The following is a 20,267-nucleotide window of genomic DNA, read 5'->3' as shown; positions in this document are numbered from 1 at the left end:
TTGTAAATCATAAAGTAGGAGTTCTGTCTCCGTGGCTCAGTTGTCCAAAACAGAGGAATTGCAGCCACATAATGTATTTGGCTCTGCTCTTAGACCGTCTCTGGAGTGATACATTCTCCCTCTTGCCTGGACAGTGAGACTGACTTGACTTGAAATGAAACTGAAATTTGAAATATGAATTTTATGGAAATTTAACAGGCTCTGATGAACAAAGGTGATTATGAGAGGAATTTATGCCAGAGGATTCTTGACCTGTGAAGTGGGTGGAATAAGAGAGTTGAGTGGTGAGAGAATCCCAAGCAATGTAACAAATGGTACAAACTAAATAATGTAGGCCTGCATACTTTATATGAATGTGATGTGGTAAGGCTTATAGGAAAGGATATGTTTCCTATATGTTCCAGAGAGATGTATTGTGTATTAGTTCATGCTATGTGTATTAGTTCATGCTATAGTATGTGTCAAACTAATACCATGTATGAGCCTCCAGCGGTAATGGAGAGAGAAATATGTTGATAGATAAGTAGATATAAGAGGGGAACATACTGTAGGGAAGAGAAACAGAAAGAAAAGGGGTAGAGATAGAAGTAATGTGTGGTGAGTGAGGCAAAGAGAGACCAGTTAAAGAGCGAGAGCGAGGGGGGAGACGGTGGTCCTCCTGCAGTAAGTCTGTTTACTCTTATCTGTGACAGTCTTATTCCCTTGGGAGGTTTTCCAGGAAGGCTGGCCTACTTTGGCCCCTTCCGCATGTTTTTCTACCACAAACATACTGATTATTCATTCATGCCAGAGCTTTTGCATCCTCACCATGAGACATGCAGCCTATAGTATGTTATGGAGATCTGATCAGTACACAATGAACCAGAGTGGAGATCTAATCAGTACACAATGAACCAGAGAGTGAGTCATAATGTGTATTTTTATCATTTCTTTTCACATACTGCCAGATATTGGGGATATTTTTTATCTGTTAATGCACATCACTGTTTTCCATAATGTAGTATTGATAAATATGTGAAACCCCTTGCGTTTTTGCCATGAGCAAACATGAATAAGTAATACAGGAGCGTGTGATGGGTGTATGTGGAAGTAACCATGTTTTATGCATATTTGACACACCACTCATGTTGGGACATTTTGTCTTTTACTTTCGAATGGTTCGTACAGAGGAAGCAGTCTAACCTCATGTAGCCTCGGAAACCCATGCCTTTTTTTTTGTTTCAAAAGAAAAAAAGCCTGGGAGAACCTTGCAGGAACGCTGGTCTTAGGACCTTGTTATCTCCTAACCAATCAGAATGCTCCAAACCCAGGCGCTGGAATCCAGCGCCTGGGTTTGGCTCCGCCCTTCAAGACCATCGATTGGGCTCGTTCTTTCAGTCTAAACCTCATGTAACGTTTTAGAATTTGACATTCTGTATTGTGCCAACCTATACCTTTGTAATGTTCCACAATTCTTTGGCATTAACTGTGGAGCTACAATGGTCCTCTGAATTGAATAATGCAGTTCCTCCATTCTCAAGAGAACCCTGCTGTGCTTTGACAGATGTCACTGCTGTACACTGTAATGACCTGTTTATGCTAGTTGTCAAACTGGAACTTTTTTTATTTCTTTTTAATGGTGTGAAAAGCAAACACAAGATAATTTGACTGTATCTTATGTTATTGTCCTTGTCCTTTGTACTATTGCTTTGGGAAAACAGACAATACTGTACTGACATTATGTTCATACCTCCAGCTATTCAATGACTGCTTGTTCCTTTCCTTCGTGACAGGCGGCCAGGCTCCCCATGTCTATCATCATTGTTGGAGTTGGCCAAGCTGAGTTTGATGGTGAGATGGCTTCACCTTCACTCACACTAAAGACCCTTGCACACAGTGTGAATATTTGGCATGAAAAAAATGTATGACAAAAATGTAAAACGTCACCTCTTGTGCCTTAAAAATATTTATCATCATGTCGGGCTCAGTGTGCAAGGGCCTAATGTCACAGGTTTTCAAAGTGGGGGCCACCAGGGGGCCAGTGGCTAATAAGGTGATGAAAACGAATACAATCATAAAAAATTATGCATACTGTATATATTTTTAAATTCCAATTCAGTTCATATGATTATTGTACTAGTTTAACTACTTTCAACCTGGCGTCCCTATTTTAGGCATGTTATTATTGTCAATATCTTTCATTAATGTTCAAACATTGTCAAGCATTGTCAAAAAATTTCAAAAATAGTGAAAATAACAGATCTACAAGACAACACAGTGTGATATGACGCATTGTGAGCTTGTAGATTGTCTATATTTGCTATTTCCTTTATCCTTTTTTCACAAATGGGGGGGGGGGCTGGGGCTGCATCCAAATGGCAATTTTGGGGGTCCTTGGCATGTAAAAGTTTGGGAAGCCCTTGTACTAAGTCATATTTAATGATTATATGAATTAATATGGCCTTTGTAGCTATGGTGGAGTTGGACGGCGATGACATCAGGATCTCCTCACGAGGAAAGCTGGCAGAGAGAGACATTGTACAGGTGAAAAACTTCTGCTGCATTTTTTGTCTTCTGTTGGTGAGACTACTGTGTGTGTGTGTGTGTGTGTGTGTGTGTGTGTGTGTGTGTGTGTGTGTGTGTGTGTGTGTGTGTGTGTGTGTGTGTGTGTGTGTGTGTGTGTGTGTGCGTGCGTGCGTGCGTGCGTGCGTGCGTGCGTGCGTGCGTGCGTGCGTGCGTGCGTGCGTGCGTGCGTGCGTGCGTTTTCCTGCGTGATTGGATAGAAGTCTGTGAACTATGTCAAGCCCGTACCGATTGTGTACTTTTCCTTCCCAAGTGGTGAAATATGGTGGCTCAGGTGGCACTGACGCGACATTACAAAGTCTAAACCAGTTGTGCTATAAACACGCCCCCTTCCGGCACTGACATATCCCTATCCAGCGTCCATTGTTTTCTAATCTAAGAGGCACATGTGGTGCCCTTGACAAGATGAAAAACTATTGTAATTTGTTCATTCATTTCATACAGTAGTGTCACAATTAGTAAACATAGCACTGCAATAACAAATATATGTAAATCATGTCCTCATCAATTTCACCCATGTTGTCCCAGTTTGTACCATTCAGAGACTACATGGACCGTACGGGTAACCACGTGCTAAGCATGGCCAGGCTGGCGAAGGACGTACTGGCTGAAATCCCAGACCAGCTCATCTCGTACATGAAAAGCAGAGCCATTAAGCCCTCCCTCATTCCACCAGCCTGCTCACCTGACGACCACACCCAGACCACACCCATCTGAGCCCCACAGAACACAGGGAAGCGAGGAGAGGGAAGAATGGGAGCCTGGGGGATTCTTCTGCCTTCGCCCGCCTGCCCATGCACCCTCCTCTCAGAGGACATGGAAATGCTTCAATGCCTTTTCGTAAATATTCACCCAGTCACACTCAACAGAACCAATGAGACTCCATTTAGGTTTGGAGCAAGACAGCTTGGAAGGAGGGGGAGGGTGTGTGTGGAAAGATGGGAGCCTAATGTGAAAGGTTGTTGTTTGCTGTCCAACATGTCAAAGTGGTGATTCAATGGATAGAAAGCGTACTGTTTGAAGGCGTAAGTATAGTAGGATGTGCCAGTGTGTGTTTGTGGATATGATGCCGATTATGGAGTCTGTGTGTGTTGAACTAGGAAATCACATGTATGCCAATTGTATTTATTTATTTATAGAGGAAATAATTTATTTATTAGTTCAGGGAGTCGAGTAATATTTTCCCTCAGTAGTTTTCCATCCTATTGTTTGTAATCAGTGAAAAAATAGAAAAAAGAAAAGACAAAAATAACGGTTTCTACTTTGATAACTGTATTATAAAAGCATGCGATGAAACCTATCCAGGGGTTTATGAATCGTTGTCACTGAACAGCAATTCCTCACTGTATTCATTGTGTATAGGACCAGATTTTTCCAACACTACATAGTTGTAATATTTATGTAAACAGAACAATGCACTAATTCCTGTCCAAACTAAGAAGCACAAAGGTCATAATGTTGACAAATTGACAAACAACTACTACAATTAAAAAATAATGGAAAGGATTACAGTACATAGTTATGCTGAACTTGTGTGAACGGAACGCATGCCCATTCAATTATGCAACCAATATCCGTTGTACCTGTTTTCCTTGGTGCTTGCAGTTACACATTATCGTAGTACTTGGAAGCCAGATACATGCTGCCAGATTCATGCAGAGATTCCACACATTTATAGTGAGAGCGTGTTTGTGCATGTAAACTGTCCTTCACGTATCTCAAGAATCGTTCGACCGATCGACTTGGCATGTGTATCGTAGATGGCCAGAGTGCAGTGCCTGATGTGAAGTTAGTCAGAAAAGCGGTTCTCCAAAAATATCTGTAAGTCCCTATATATGGAGATCCCTGATGTCATCGCACTGATGTCATAGACTGGCCTCCAAGGGTACTGCACTACGATAAGTACTCTGACAGCGGGTACAACGGGTATTGCATAATCGAAGGGGTATGCGTTCCCACGGGCATATGTTGAATTATGTATGAATAGGACAGAAAAACAGTGTCTTCCACCACTACTGCAAACAGGACATACAAAGTAAATGAATGTTGAATAGAAAAATATTTTGAGCCTACATTTAGTATATTAATACTATCATTATATTTAACATAAAAAGCAGTATCTACACATATTTACACTAGCTGAAGATACAATATACCAAATTATATATATAATATATATATATATATATTCAATATACAAAGCACATTATGGAGGTAAATCATACTGCTGAAGTCATGTTTTCACCTCACTCACCCAGCATTATGCTATTGATGTTTTTCCATCATGTTTGTTTGATTAGCGTTAAATTATTTGGTTACTTTTTCTGGGGTTCTTTGGTGTTAGCAACGTACCCTACAGATGATAATACCTTTTTGCAAACTTCAATGTCAGCTAATTATTTCACATAATAAATTGTATTTATTTTCCCAGATTGAAAATTGAATAATCAAAGACCTTGCAACAGTACAAACTATTTGAATCCTTTTTGAAGTTGCGTGGTAGTTTTTAGTGATATAAAGGAATATATAACTAATTGCACAAAAGCAATATTCTAGAGAGTTTCTGATAATTCTAAGGCTTTCTTAGTTGTTATTTTTTATTTTGACACTTTGTATGTGATTGACCGTTTGTTTCCCCTGATTTATTCCGTACCCTTGCTATATACCAATGGACAACATCAACTATACATTTGGATAACTAATGCACAATTTAAACATTTGTGTCAGTTGCATTTTCATAGAGGCAGACACAATTTGACAACATTGATTCATGGCCACTATTAAGTTATTTTGTAATGTCTGTATCTTCTTTTTATTGCAGTTAAGTGGCTGACTGCTAGTGACTGTGTACATCCCAGATGTTATATTCAGTGGAATCTCTCAGTCACTCAATATACTGATCCAATTGTGCCTATGACATGGAAACATATCTAAATTGAAATACCCAGGTTGAATTCTGCTCAGCAGATCTCATATTGTTATGACTGACACATACATAGTGATGCTAAAGATGTTTCAAGATTATGGTTACTAAAGCTACAACAGCTGTTACTCCCTTAACTAGGATTCTTTTTATACTTATAACTTCACAAATTATCTTTACATAAATGAAAGTAAACAGCATAGCCGAGACTAAACAGCAAGTCAAGACTTGTTTACAATATTTTTGGCTTAAGGGATTTTCAGGCATTCATTTGTTTGATGAAATTTCCGTAATTTATTTTGTAACTGATGTAATTGAGCATGTGTCTTGTTCTAATATAGTTTATATTTTTCCTGTCTTTGTGGTTAAGGTGTTCGAATATGAATGCAATGATCCAGCATTAATGAAGAGCGGTTCTGTTGTAGTTGTCAGAGTAGTCAGAGAACATACTGTAGGTTTTTCTGTTGGTCCTTACTCCAGAACATAGGTGAGACACTAGGTGAACAATGGTGAGGCATTAATAATTTATAACATGTGTAAGGGTCTGTAGGGGGAGGGGAAACCTCAACCATAAACTTTCGTCATTGACTTTAAAGGTCTGGCGGGTTGAGCCTAATTATACTACAGGTACAGCGAGTCCGTAACTCCATATAATTTCAATGTAAATCAAAATGATTATTGGAACTGCAGCAAAACACAACGGATCAGAAATAATGTTACTGTGCCAAGCGATTTATGCAAGGTTTCAGCCTGATCCGAGCCCCATTGACTTCCATTATAAAATGTAAGTTAACACACACACACACACACACACACACACACACACACACACACACACACACACACACTGACCATCTTATACTGTAGACGGCTAGCCTCCTGCAGAGCCACTTCGTAAAATCTCATTTCATAACATACAGAAATGATGGAAATGGCTCAGATTAAACCTATATACTTTGAATTAACCCTTTTAAGAGTTAATTCCAATTGTGTACATACGCCTCATGTGAAGAATATCCAGTGCCAAAATATGTTCAGTGGAACTTAGCCTTTTTAGACAAAGTGCATGTACTTGCCAAAATATGGCAGAAGGTCTGACTGACTGGTCTACCTTCATTTCACTTGTTAAGTGCATCTGCTGAAGTATGTGCTTCAATTGTTGCTTAGGGATGCTATTTAGAGACAGCAGACTCCTAGCATGTTGGATCTCAATCTTCTTTCCATTCTGTTACTACTAAAACATTATTGTTTTTCCTTGCCACTATCCTTCTTTTATCCCAGGTTGTTTACATGCCTCTCTTGGTCTCTGACTTGCATGCTGAATAATTTCCAAACCAGATGTTGGACATAATATTGTCGTCATACTGTGGTTTGTGAAATGCTTTGTAATGGATTGCCTTAATTGAAGATATAATAAAACAATGACAACTTTTGCAGAATGTACTGTAGGAATAGATTGTGTGTCTGGTCATTGTGTTGGCAGACATGACATCATGTACGAAGATGGAAAATGACTGAAAATGGTTTTCACTTGGGAGAATGTTACATCAGTGCAGGTGTCCTGTCCAATCCCATTTACTAGATTTTACAAACCAGTAGTGCATGAACAATTGCATTGTCATTCGATTTTTCTCTGTATACTTCTATTACAGTTTTGTTTTGATTTGTAGTCTTGGGAGATATATCGAGGAGCTTTCGTCCAATCGTAAAGAAGCGCTGTGTCCCCTCAGCACGTGTTTCCCTCAGAAATTATTGTTTTTTTTCTCCACATGTAACGAGATGCACTGCTGATGAATCAAGCTGTCCAGCTGGGGAGAGGGTGACAGCAGCTGGAGCTGTAAATTATCAGGCTGGGATAGAGCCAACACCTCCCCTTTCCCACCCACTATCTGCCAGAACAATAACCACAGACTGGCAGCTAGGGAGAAAATCAACACCTAATAACATGGAATTATTCGCTACTTATACAATTTCACGTTTCATATGGATAAAAGGTCCACAGTCAGACTTTGCTGAAAGAAACTGCCTAATGGTATCAATGCATCAAGTGATGGGATTGTTTGTAATTTTCCAAGGCTAATGATGAAAAAAATATGAGCTTTTGTTTTAAGGATTTGTCAGTCATGTATAATCAATACATTTTTGAGAGAATTGAGAGATTTATGTAAATAAGTAAATGTGAATTTATTTGATGCTTATCTCAACACCTTATGATTACTATGATTACACAGGTCAAATTAATGATACAAGCAACAAATAGAAGAGCACGCACATCCAAATAGATCCAAAACAGCAGGGCAGACGTGAACAACAGTGGAAAAATCTGCACACTGAAAATGTATATTTCGGTGGTAATAAACCCTTTTCCTTTGGAGCATATTCCAGTGTGCGGACTCTATTTTTCCACAGGTCAAATTAATCACATTAAACCATACCACCTGCACAGTGGTGAGAACATTGTTTTTCCAATGCAGAAGACTCAAGTCTTCGTTTGTGAACTAATAAGGTCAGTAGTATACACATGCACACACACCTACACACCACATACACATAATGATAAGACCGTTTGAGGAGTTTAACTGCTTGTTTTACTATATTTATTAGGGATACAGGTCCAGTGGGCACCTGAACCTTGTGGGCACCTCAACGTTGATTCTTTTTACATTTGATTTTTTTTTCCAAAAGGTAAAAAAATTAAGAACTAGAAAAATGTGCTCCGCGGAGCATAAGTCTCGCCAGGCCAGGTAGCTTATTGTGGCCAGCAAAGTTGAAAATAAAAACGCATGGTGGAAAACCTCTCAGGTGGAAATTGGTGTGGCTTATTTGGGGTGTTCGAGCGAGCTAATATTTGAGGTTGAAGGGAGAGGTGGTAGGTCAAAAGATGAAAATCCACAGCAAACACCTCTCAACTCAGGCTGAATTCACTGAATACATCCACTGATGATCAGGGTTCATTATGACAGAACTGAGATTCAAGTTATTGCTTAAAACCATCTGTTGGAACATTTACTCTGCACCCCACATTTACTCTTTCATTGACAGCAAACAAGAGAGATTATTATATTTAGCCTTACTAGTAATGTAATTCAAATTAATATCCAATATTGTCATATCTAGTCATTCCTTAGTTTTATATTAAGAAAACGTTTTTGTTTAATCAAATACATTTGCTGATGTCACACTGGATCATTACATTAAGATAATTGTTGGCTGTATACGTTTTCATCTACAGCAGTTTCAGTGTGGTATTATGACCAGAGCTTCTTTTTGATTAGCTTAATTAAGTTTGAGAAAATACCACTGTACACTCATGCCATGCAGAATATCAAATCAATTAATTATAGGCTGGGTGGACCCCATACTTGTGAACTGCATTCTATTTATTACAAAAAACTGCTGTGCTGTGAACAGTTTAGGCTAACAAGAACAAAGTATTATGACACTGTGGTGGATATACACACACAGGACAATCATTAAGTACAGTTATAATTCACAATGTTTACATTAGTTTTGTTCCACTTTACCAGAGGCAGTATTTCCTTTAAATGCATAACCTGTGCTGTTACCTTTAAGAGAAAATGCACACCTCCGAGGTGATGACGTAATTACCTGCACGACAGGTCTGTTGTTATTGTTTTTTGTTTGAAATAAACGGAGTGCTACTTGGCTCTTCAAAGAGGAATAAATCTCCGTCGTTTCTCTGCCTGCACTCCTACATTGGTGACCCCTTTTACTCTTGGACGTTTCCAGAGTTTACTGAACATGTCTGCTACACTAAAGTTGCCCGACTTTTGGGAACGGAACGCAAGTGCTTGGTTCGCACAGGCGGAGGCTCAATTCGCCATCAAGGACATAACGGTGGACGAAACAAAGTTTTATCATGTCGTGACGTCCCTTACCAGCTCAACTGCGGGAAGAGTGGTGAGCCTACTAGAACGTCCTCCAATACGGAACAAATACACCACTCTGAAGACGCATCTACTGGAGACGTTTGGACTTAATGAATCCGAACGTGCGCGCCAACTACTCTCCCTTCCCGGTCTCGGCGACAGTAAGCCTTCTGAGCTGATGGATCACATGCTGGCTCTGCTGGGAGACCATCAGCCGTGTTTTCTTTTTAAGGAGTTGTTCCTGCAGCAGCTTCCAGAACAGGTTCGTTTGGCACTTGCAAATTCACCTATTGCTGATTTTCGTCAACTGGCCAGGGAGGCAGACAAATTTTTCTCCGCTGGAAAAAAGTGTTTTGCAGCCACGCCCCCTTCCACCTCCAGTGCTACCAGTGATGACTATATGCACCAGCCATACTCCATCTCTGCCACCACCACTGTGCCCCGACGTGCAAAGCAGTCAGGAGGATTGTGTTTCTACCACGCCAAGTTTGGCAACAAAGCCAAGAAATGCCTGCCCCCCTGTACATTCAGTGCGTCGGGAAACGCACCGGCCGCCACCTATTAGCAGCCGTGGGTGTCGGCCGTTCCGGCGGCTTGCTGTTTATTACTGACTCCCTCTCCGGTCGTCGCTTTCTTTGTGACACAGGCGCCCACATGAGTGCGCTGCCTGCATCAGCCACAGACATTCGAGCAGGGCCACGCGGCCCCCCCCTTGTGGCTGCCAATGGCAGCACAATCCACACCTTTGGCACACGCACTGTGACGGTGTGTTTTGCTGGTCAGCGTTTCACCTGGGATTTTGTGTCAGCAAAAGTGTCCATCCCCCTCTTGGGTGCTGATTTCTTTTTTGCCAACAAGCTTCTAGTGGATGTGAGGAACCGCCGCCTTGTCCACGCCGAGACATTCGGCTCATTTCCCTGTGAACACAGTGACAATGCCCCGACAAAGCTGTCCAGTGCCCTCTCGCCCACTGATGACTTTTCTCACCTCCTCGAGGAGTTCTCAGACATCACCGCACCTACCTTCTCATCCGCCTCCGCCAAACATGGCGTGTTGCACTACATCTCCACCGATGGCCCACCTGTGCACGCCAAGGCCCGCCGTCTTGACCCACACAAGCTCGCTATTGCAAGGGCTGAGTTCGACGCCATGGAACGCCTTGGCATTGTTCGTCGGTCGAACAGTCCGTGGGCCTCCCCCCTTCACCTGGTGCCCAAGCCCAATGGTGGTTGGCGCCCGTGCGGCGACTACCGGCGCCTTAATGCTGTCACTACACCGGACCGTTACCCTATTCCGCACATTCACGACTTTTCAGCCCACCTGGCGGGTGCGTCTATTTTTTCGAAAGTGGACCTCGTCCGGGGCTATCACCAGGTACCCGTTCAGCCTCAGGACATTCCCAAAACAGCGGTGATCACCCCATTTGGGCTTTTTGAGTTTCTCAGGATGCCATTCGGCCTGAAAAGTGCTGCCCAGACCTTTCAGCGTTTGATGGACACTGTGCTGCGTGACTTGTCGTTCATTTTTGTCTACCTGGACGACATCCTGGTGGCCAGCACATCTAAGACAGAGCACCTGTCACACCTGCGTATCCTCTTCAGTCGTCTCCAGCAGCACGGCTTGATCATCAACCCAGCGAAATGCCAGTTTGGACTGTCTTCCATGGATTTCCTGGGCCACCACATCACTACGGCCGGGGCGGTTCCACTGCCATCGAAGGTGGAGGCAGTGCTGAAGCTCCCGCAACCTCTCACTGTCAAGGCTCTACAAGAGTTCTGCGGCATGGTAAATTTTTACCACCGTTTTGTGCCTCGCGCTGCCAACCTCATGCGGCCCCTATACAGTGCTCTCAAGGGTAAAAAGACTCCTAAGCACGCCATTTCTTGGTCCACGGACATGTTGGCGGCTTTCTCTGCCACAAAAGATGCCCTTGCAGACGCAACTATGCTGGCTCACCCTGTGCCTGACGCCCCGGTTGCCTTGACCACGGACGCCTCTGACTATGCTGTTGGCGCTGTTCTCCAGCAGTTGGTCAATAGTGTTTGGCAGCCGCTCGCTTTTTTTAGTCGCCAACTTCGGTCCAGCGAGCAGAAATATAGCACTTTTGACCGTGAACTCCTCGCCCTGTACTTAGCCGTCCGACACTTCCGTTTCCTGCTGGAAGCTCGTCCCTTCACTGCCTTTGTAGACCACAAGCCTTTGACCTTCGCCATGGCCAAGGTGTCGGAACCATGGTCTGCCAGGCAGCAGCGCCACCTGGCTTTCATCTCTGAATTCACCACGGACATCCAACACGTGGCGGGAAAAGACAATCCCGTGGCTGACTGCCTCTCCCGTGTGGTCATTGGCGCTGTCCACCTCGGAATAGATTATTCCCGAATGGCTGTGGACCAGGCCTCGGACCCCGACATTCAGGCGTACAGAACGGCGGTCACTGGCCTCCAGTTGGCGGACGTCCCGTTCGGCGATGACGGCACCATGCTGCTCTGCGACGTGTCTCTGGCCCTGCCCCGTCCTGTGGTGCCGCAGGTTTGGAGACGGCAAGTTTTCGACACCATACATGGCCTCTCGCACCCGGGCTGCAAGCCGTCACAACGTCTTGTGGCGGCAAAGTTTGTCTGGCATGGCCTGAAGAAGGACATTCGCGGCTGGGTCAGAACCTGCGTGGCATGCCAACGCTCAAAGATCCATCGCCATGTTAAGGCCCCATTGGAGCAGTTCACAGTTCCTGAAAGGCGTTTTGATCATGTCAATGTTGACCTGGTGGGACCCCTTCCTCCCTCCAGGGGATTTACTCACCTCCTGACTATGGTGGACCGGACCACCCGTTGGCCGGAGGTTGTCCCGCTGTCAGCAACGACTTCAGCTGACGTGGCCCGGGCCTTCATCGGTACCTGGGTCGCCCGGTTCGGGGCCCCCTCTGACCTTTCTTCTGATCGTGGGCCCCAGTTCACTTCCGAACTCTGGAATTATGTTGCCCGTCAGTTAGGTGTCTCACTCCACCGCACTACAGCATACCACCCTCAGGCCAACGGCATGTGTGAACGATTTCACAGAGACATGAAGGCCGCCCTTAAGGCTTCTCTCACGGACGACGGTTGGGTCGACAAACTCCCATGGGTGATGCTGGGGATTAGGACAGCGCCTAAGGAGGACCTCCTTTCTTCCTCTGCAGAGTTAGTTTATGGCCAAACCCTCAGAGTCCCGGGTGATTTTATTCCCCGCACTACAGTCCCCTGGTCTGCTGCTGACCAACGGAGTAGTCTCCTGGACACTGCCCGTACCTTCCTACCAATCCCAACCTCGCACCACTGCCTGCCCCAGGTGCACATGCCTCCCGACCTGCGAGCAGCAGGGTATGTGTTCATCCGCCACGATGCCCATCGGGGACCCCTGCAACCACCGTACGATGGCCCTTATCGGGTTGTGGAGGCTGGCGACAAGACATTTGTCATCGATATCGGGGGCAGGCTGGATCGCGTCTCAGTGGACCGGCTGAAGCCGGCCCACCTGGATTTGGGCCGCTCTGTTGAGGTGGCTCAGGCACCACGCCGCGGCCGGCCCCCGGGTAGGGCTGCCATGGAACAGATCCGGCCCCCTTTGAACCCCCCGCACGGCCGCCCGCCGCCTGCTCACCGTCAGCGACCTTCTGTCACCCTCCCGCTTCACCCCCCTCTGCCTGCCCAGGAGCTTCGGAATAGCTTTGGGCGGGTCATTCGGGTCCCTGGTCGTTTCACTGGGCCAGTTCTTGTGAATTCTGGGGGGACGTGTGTGGTGGATATACACACACAGGACAATCATTAAGTACAGTTATAATTCACAATGTTTACATAAGTTTTGTTCCACTTTACCAGAGGCAGTATTTCCTTTAAATGCATAACCTGTGCTGTTACCTTTAAGAGAAAATGCACACCTCCGAGGTGATGACGTAATTACCTGCGCGACAGGTCTGTTGTTATTGTTTTTTGTTTGAAATAAACGGAGTGCTACTTGGCTCTTCAAAGAGGAATAAATCTCCGTCGTTTCTCTGCCTGCACTCCTACAACACTATGATTATATTTTTTACCAGGTTGCAACCTGGTCTACATCTACACTTGTAGTTGTGACTTTTGCGTGACAAAAACAGGCTGTTGCGTGAAAAAACAGTGTGGTCGTGGCCACCAAACAAACTATTGACGTGACTCCTCATACACACACACAGCGCCGCCAGCGACCCAGAAAAAAACAAGACAACGCACACAAGCCCTTACTGAGGCTCCGTTCATAAACTATTTACTATTTACTACCATTTTGGCCGTTTTTGTTAATCCGTGAGCGAAAGGATACAGGACCACGGGTCCATTTGGTTCCATGCTGGGACGCTGGAGAGAGCAACCTGGTATAATATGACTGGGTCATTTTACTAGAGTATTGTATGCCATAGGCCTATACTGTAGTAATACTTTTCCCTTGTCATTGAAGAACTGAACAAAAAAAATTCTTAAACTCCTTTTGCATCAACTCCTCCAAGGAACATATGATCAGATGTAGTTTGCAGGTTTTTTTTCTGAAGAAGAGTGACAAATAAATAACCATTTATGAAATCGAGTTAAAAAGGCTATACATAGCCTAATTATTTTTCTCTTACAGGGGTAGCAGCTAATGGTTAAACACACTGTTTCCCTTCCAGCAGGTTACTAAATATAGCCGACAAGTCTACATTTACTGTATTTTCAGCCTACGCAGGTGTAAGTAGCCTAACCCAAATTAGTTAAGTCTACCAATTTACAGCAGAAATTCAATTAACACATCCTCATGTGCTCACTAAGTCTAATACAGTTCAAGGTCTTACACAGGGCTCATTTTACAAAAGCCAGACTTAGCAGCCTCTTTCCAGGGACGAGTGACAGGTGTGACTCGTCATCCGCCAACCGTACCCATATGTTCTTCTCTTGTCCCAAGCTGGCTGAGTTCTGGTGTTGCTTTTTTCGACACGCTAGGCAAAGCCCTTATTATCAAATTAGAACCCTGTCCCTTGCTAGCCATCTTTGGGGTGCCCCACTCCCCTGCTAGTTTGTCCAAGAAGGAATTTGTTTTGTGACCATTACTGTTAATGTCACGGTCCGCTCCTAAGCCCTTGGACTTTATCTGTGTTTATTACTTTTCGACTTTTACTATGTATTCCTGTTCTGTTTTGGTCTTCTAGTTCTGTGTAGTTTGTTGCCTTGGTGTTCTGTGTCTTATTTTGTAGTATCGTTCCTATTGTTTCCTGTCTGCTCAGTTATCCGTAGTTCCGTACCTGTCTTGTCTAACCAGTCCTGTGATTCCCAGTGTTTCCACCTGTGTGGCTTAGTCCCCTAGCCTATCCCAATGTTGATTGTCTGTTTAGTTCACCTGTGTCTAGTTAGTCCTTGTCTATATGTATGCCCCTGTGTGTTTGGTCCCTTGTTAGTTCGTCGTCGTATTTGATGTGGTTTGTTCTTGTCCCATGTGTTTTCCAAGTCATTGATATCGTCTAGTGTATTCCTAAGTCCTTGATTCCTTGTGAATTTCCAGTGTGGAGTTTTTGAGAATAAAACCTCTAGCATATTCACTATCCTGCGTGTGCCTGATCGTTTTGCACCTGAGTCCTACACCTCCATAACCTCATCGTGACAGTACGCTGTCCTACGTTACTGCCTCTGATTGGCCGAGCTCCTACATGCTTGCATGACAATCACAACGCGGGGAGGAGGGACAGTGGAGCAGAGTGTAAGAGAGAAGCTAAAGTTTTAAAAGATGATAAAAAATGTTTAACAGCAACGGCGATCCCCACCGATTAATGCAGCTTTCCGCACGGTACTACTGCAGTTGGGGTAGCCCCTTTCGGGACCCTGTTTACCATTTTTATATTTGGGAAGGTGGTATCCAGGGACCAGGGTCCCTTGATGCTCAAACCACTCTCTCTCGTACTCGCGGCTACCACTGTCTGGTCTCGGGTAAATATCTCGTCGCTTAGAAGTTGCAGAGATTTCTCGAAGGTACCCAGAGATGCAGTAGTAGCGCGCCCGAAAGCTGCATTAATCCGCACGGATCGTGATGCCGTTTAACATTTTTAATAATTTAGTAAAACTTAAGCTCCTCTCTCACACATTGCTCCACTTCCCATGTCCCGCCTCCCCGTGTTGAGATTGTCATGCAAGCATGTAGGAGCTCGCCAATCAGAGACAGTAACGTAGGACGCGCAGCTTGTCAGTCACCGCGGGGAGGCGGGACATGGGCAGTGAAGCAGAGTGTGAGAGAGGAGCTTAAGTTTTACTAAATTATTAAAAATGTTAAACGGCATCGCCGATCCGTGCGGATTAATGCAGCTTTCGGGCGCGCTACTACTGCATCTCTGGGTACCTTTGAGAAATCTCTGCAACTTCTAAGCGACGAGATATTTGCCCGAGACCAGACAGTGGTAGCCGCGAGTACGAGAGAGAGTGGTTTGAGCGTCAAGGGACCCTGGATACCGCCTTCCCAAATACAAAAAAGGTAAACAGGGTCCCGAAAGGGGCTACATACCCAGTCCAGGGCTACAAACAACTTCAGTCCGCCACCTGTGCCTGCTAGTTTGTCTAAGAAGGAATATGTTTTGTGACTATTACTGTTAATGTCACGGTCCGCTCCTCAGCCCTTGGACTTTATCTGTGTTTATTACTTTTGGACTTTTACTATGTATTCCTGTTCTGTTTTGGTGTTCTAGTTCTGTGTAATGTGTTGCCTACTTGCCTTGGTGTTCTGTGTATTATTTTGTAGTATCGTTCCTATAGACGGATTTCCGCGCGACGTCATCACAGAGCAGAATGCGCAATCTGCGCATGCTCGGGGGAAACGAATTGTTGCGCCGTTCACTCTGTTGTTGTGTTCGGGAGTTAGATATATATTCTGCTATTATAGGCATAATAGGCATAATGCTGCTATTATATACAAACAGATCCAACTTCCGACAAATCATTTTTATTGAGTAAACAAGGTATTACAAACTGCATAATTTAATCTACTTTCATTAAACCCGGTGAAGATCATTTCTTTTATGAATGGACATTTGACCAGAGCTGCTGCGGGTAATGGCGCCCTCTATAGGCTTCCCCCTCCTCTGCGCGGTCATATCCTCTCATGTTTACTAACAGGAAACCTGTCTATTGTTTCCTGTCTGCTTAGTTATCTGTACCTGTCTTGTCTAACCAGTCCTGTGATTCCCAGTGTTTCCACCTGTGTCCCCTTAGTCCCCTAGCCTATCCCAATGTTGATTGTCTGTTGAGTTCACCTGTGTCTAGTTAGTCCTTGTCTATATGTATACCCCTGTGTGTTTAGTACCTTCTACCTTGTCAGTTCGTCGTCGTATTTGATGTGGTTAGTTCTTGTCCCATGTGTTTTCCAAGTCATTGATATTGTCTAGTATATTCCTAAGTCCTTGATTCCTTGTGATTTCCCAGTGTGGGGTTTTTGAGAATAAAACCTCTCGCATATTCACTAGCCTGCCTGTGCCTGATCGTTTTGCACCTGAGTCCTAAACCTCTAGAACCTCATTGTGACAGATAATTGGATTACATCAAAGAATTTTGATATGAAAATATAGATAACCAATTATACTTGATCCATAACGCCATGTCTGGCATTTGTTACCAACTTAACTGCTTGAAAATCGGTTGAAATGTTTATTTGTGGAGAGACTGCCTGCTTCAATGGACATATATGCATTAGAAGGCTCTGCCTGCAGTGGCCAATGAGGTATCTAGGTTTCTATATCTATGAGGATGCTCAGTATCAGTATCAGCAAACGTTTAAATATTTGACACAATTGGTGTCAAGACTTTCGATAGGAGTCAAATGGTGTAACCGGTTAAATCATTTGACATTTCAATGTAAAATCAAATTTGACAGGCGTTATTATCATGGACACCTATACGCAACCTCATATCCTTGTTTTCCTGAGGTCATACCATTTGACATGTAAGACCTTACCTGATCATGCCCTGAAAATGCAGAATTATGAACATTTTAAAGAGATACTAACACTAGCATGCAGCAGTTAGCTTCATTAGGGGTTCTCCTTTCTTGATATAATTTCCTGTCATATGGTCTTCATTTTGTTGTTTTTTAAAAGATGTTTTGGTGGTTACACCACCTTGACAATTCAGTTAGTTGACTTGACTGACATTATTCCCCAAATGAATTTGAGCTTTGGTGATCCATTTTTTTAAGCAAGTTGAATTATTTGTTAAAAGCTTACACCAATTGACATTTTTGCCGTAATTCCTCCAAATATTCTATCAATATTTAATAAAAACAGAATTTTTAAAGTAACATTTATGTTTCTTTTCAAAATGTGTCCTTTTTAAATGTAGCTAAACCATATGCACACAAAAAGAAAATGCGTCACGTCCTTGACCCACCAATCAAAAGCTGCGATAATATGATTGCTGTAACGTCTGCACTGCGCTGTTAATTTTCATGAACAGCACACACCTTGACAGGTTTCATTCAAGAGTACAACACTTACTCGCAAATCCCTCACAAAACCCACCTCTGAATGGCTATAAATCATCATTAGGCTACCAATAAAAAGTTAAATAAGAACCATGAGTGAAGTTTCAGTCCATTAAAGACACTATAATGGGGCCGGTGCTCTGGGTGGCTTCCCACTCCCACAGATGAGATGAGATATTTTATCTATGTAAAGAATGTTAGATGGCAATGAATAATCTGTAAAATGGCAAATGAGTGTCAATGAAAGTGACAGCAAAGCAGCAAATCTTCGAACATTTTTAGCTCCTAATCTGTTCATAATTCGACAAGAGTTGAAATTATAAAAAAATGCAAAGACGTATATATACGTCTTTGGCGGACAACAGCTGATAATTAAAAGACGTATATATACGTCTTTGGCAGCTAATGTGTTAAATGCAGAATTCAGTAAAAAATACATCTATTTCGCAACCACCTCTACACAAAAATATAATAAAAAGGACCCATTTTAGTAAAGTTCTGCTTTGATGGTTTGGAATTCATATCAACTACTGTACATCAATAAACAAGAAATGACTAAAGTCATAATTTAGCCGCGAGCGGCAGGCTTTTTTTGCCCCAATCTGCCGTTGAGAAATTGAAATTTAAAAAAAAAATGAAAAAAAAAAACGTTTTGAAAAAACATAAAAAAAAAAAAAAACTTTAAAAAAAATATATATGTCCTTTTGAATATGATTTGACATTCATATTATTAGCAGCTGTATTGTGTGTGTGTGTCCCCCCAACTACTCAAGTTAAAGTATCAATACTGCAATGTAGAAGAACTCTGCCAAAAAATGGCATACCTCAATATGACATTTTGCGGCTATATTATGACTTTGTCATGTCTTGTTTTTGTATAGTGCTGTAACATGTTATGGCCTAATCACTGTCATTCAAGCATAAATGTCTTAACATTAAAATAAAAATAAGTAACCGGTATAGGACTAGGCTACCTATTGTGGTACAAAACAAGTCCTTCTGCAGTGAATTACAACATTAGGATTGTGCAGAATTCAAGAAGCTTTATTTGTTACTGACTCATAAAGATACAAGCAGCGAAATGTTGTTGGAACTTGTACCACAGATGGTTCTACATATAATTGATATAATGAAGAAAAGAAAATATTAAGCAAGAAAATAAAATGGACAATAATAACTAAATAAAAATAGCCTACAGATATATACAGTTTTAGGAATACTCTGGGACTTGTCTTAGACAGGCATGTCATCAGTGGTGTAAAGTAACTACATGTACTCAAGTACTATATTTAAGTACAATTTTGAGGTATTTTTCACTTTACTGTGGTATTTCCAGTTTTCAGTACTTGTACTTCTACTCCACTACATCTCAGAGGCAAATATTGTACTTTTGCTCCACTACAATTATTTGAAAACTTGAGTTACTAGTTACTTTGCAGATATAAATTATTACATTATAAAACATACATTAACCACTTTAGCCCTATTTTATACCAAGGCTATTTGAAAATAGCTGATCTACAAGCTCACAAAGTGTCGCATCGCGACACGTTGTGAGCTTGTAGATCTGCTATTTTCAAACATTTGTGTACTTTTACTTTTGGTACTTTAAATACATTTGGATACCAACACTTTTGTGCTTTTACTCATGTAAATTTTGAATTGCGGACTTTTACTTGTAACAGAGTACTTCTACATTGCAGTATTAATACTTTTACTCAAGTAAAACATTTGAGTACTTCCACTGCTCCTCAGAGTTAAATCAACACTGAAGCCCTGCGGCTGTTGTAAGTCACAGATGATTAGAAGATTCTCCGCTGGCCGACTTTTTATGACTTAATGACTTTATGACTCTCAGCCTCTCACTCTGTCCTCTCACTATTACGGTTAGCATAGCATGTTGCTAACACATCAACAAAGCAACCACAAACTTTTCGCTGGAGCTGGTGTGTGTGTGTGAGAGAGAGAGAGAGAGAGAGAGAGAGAAAGAGAGCGTGCGCGCGCGTGTGTGTGTGTGTGTGTGTGTGAGAGAGAGAGAGAGAGAGAGAGGGACTTGGGAGAGGGACAGATGGAGACGGAGGGGGGGGGTGCTGCGAGGGGAGGCGGGTGCTGTGAATGACGGCCGTCCATTGGCCGTCCATGGGCTTTAAAGTAGTGTCTCCCCATTGGCTGTAAAGTAGTGAAGGACAGCCAGGACAGCCAATAGACAAATAGGTGTCCCGAAAACATGTCGAAAACATGTCGTGTCGCGAGTGACGATGTCTGAGGCTGTCTGTAGAGCCGCAGCGCTTTCAGCTCGCGGCTAAAAACAAGTGAATGCTCAGGGGCTGAGGACTAAAGTGTTAACTCCACAGGGGGGTCTCAGTGTGCAGAATGTCTTTATAACCTGCCACAACGAA

General features: G+C 43.1%; 1 protein-coding gene across 4 annotated transcripts in view; it reads left to right on the top strand.

Annotated features, from left to right (window-relative positions):
- The window catches only part of cpne5a (copine Va), a gene marked incomplete at its 5' end in the record, with an annotated part of 82,954 nt that extends 79,030 nt beyond the window's left edge, over positions 1-3,924 (top strand). For all 4 annotated transcript variants that reach the window (XM_084070445.1, XM_084070444.1, XM_084070442.1 and 1 more), the window contains 3 exons: positions 1,773-1,830; positions 2,450-2,523; positions 3,091-3,924. In XM_084070445.1, the coding sequence (XP_083926571.1) occupies positions 1,773-1,830; positions 2,450-2,523; positions 3,091-3,279 (321 nt within the window). In that variant the 3' untranslated portion in view covers positions 3,280-3,924. The remainder of the gene's footprint in view (positions 1-1,772; positions 1,831-2,449; positions 2,524-3,090) is intronic.
- Between the last annotated feature and the right edge of the window lie 16,343 nt (positions 3,925-20,267).

The sequence above is a fragment of the Gymnoscopelus microlampas genome (assembly GCF_963454915.1).
Source record: "Gymnoscopelus microlampas genome assembly, chromosome: 10".
Lineage (NCBI taxonomy): Eukaryota > Metazoa > Chordata > Actinopteri > Myctophiformes > Myctophidae > Gymnoscopelus > Gymnoscopelus microlampas.
This window is presented reverse-complemented; position numbering and strand designations above follow the sequence as displayed.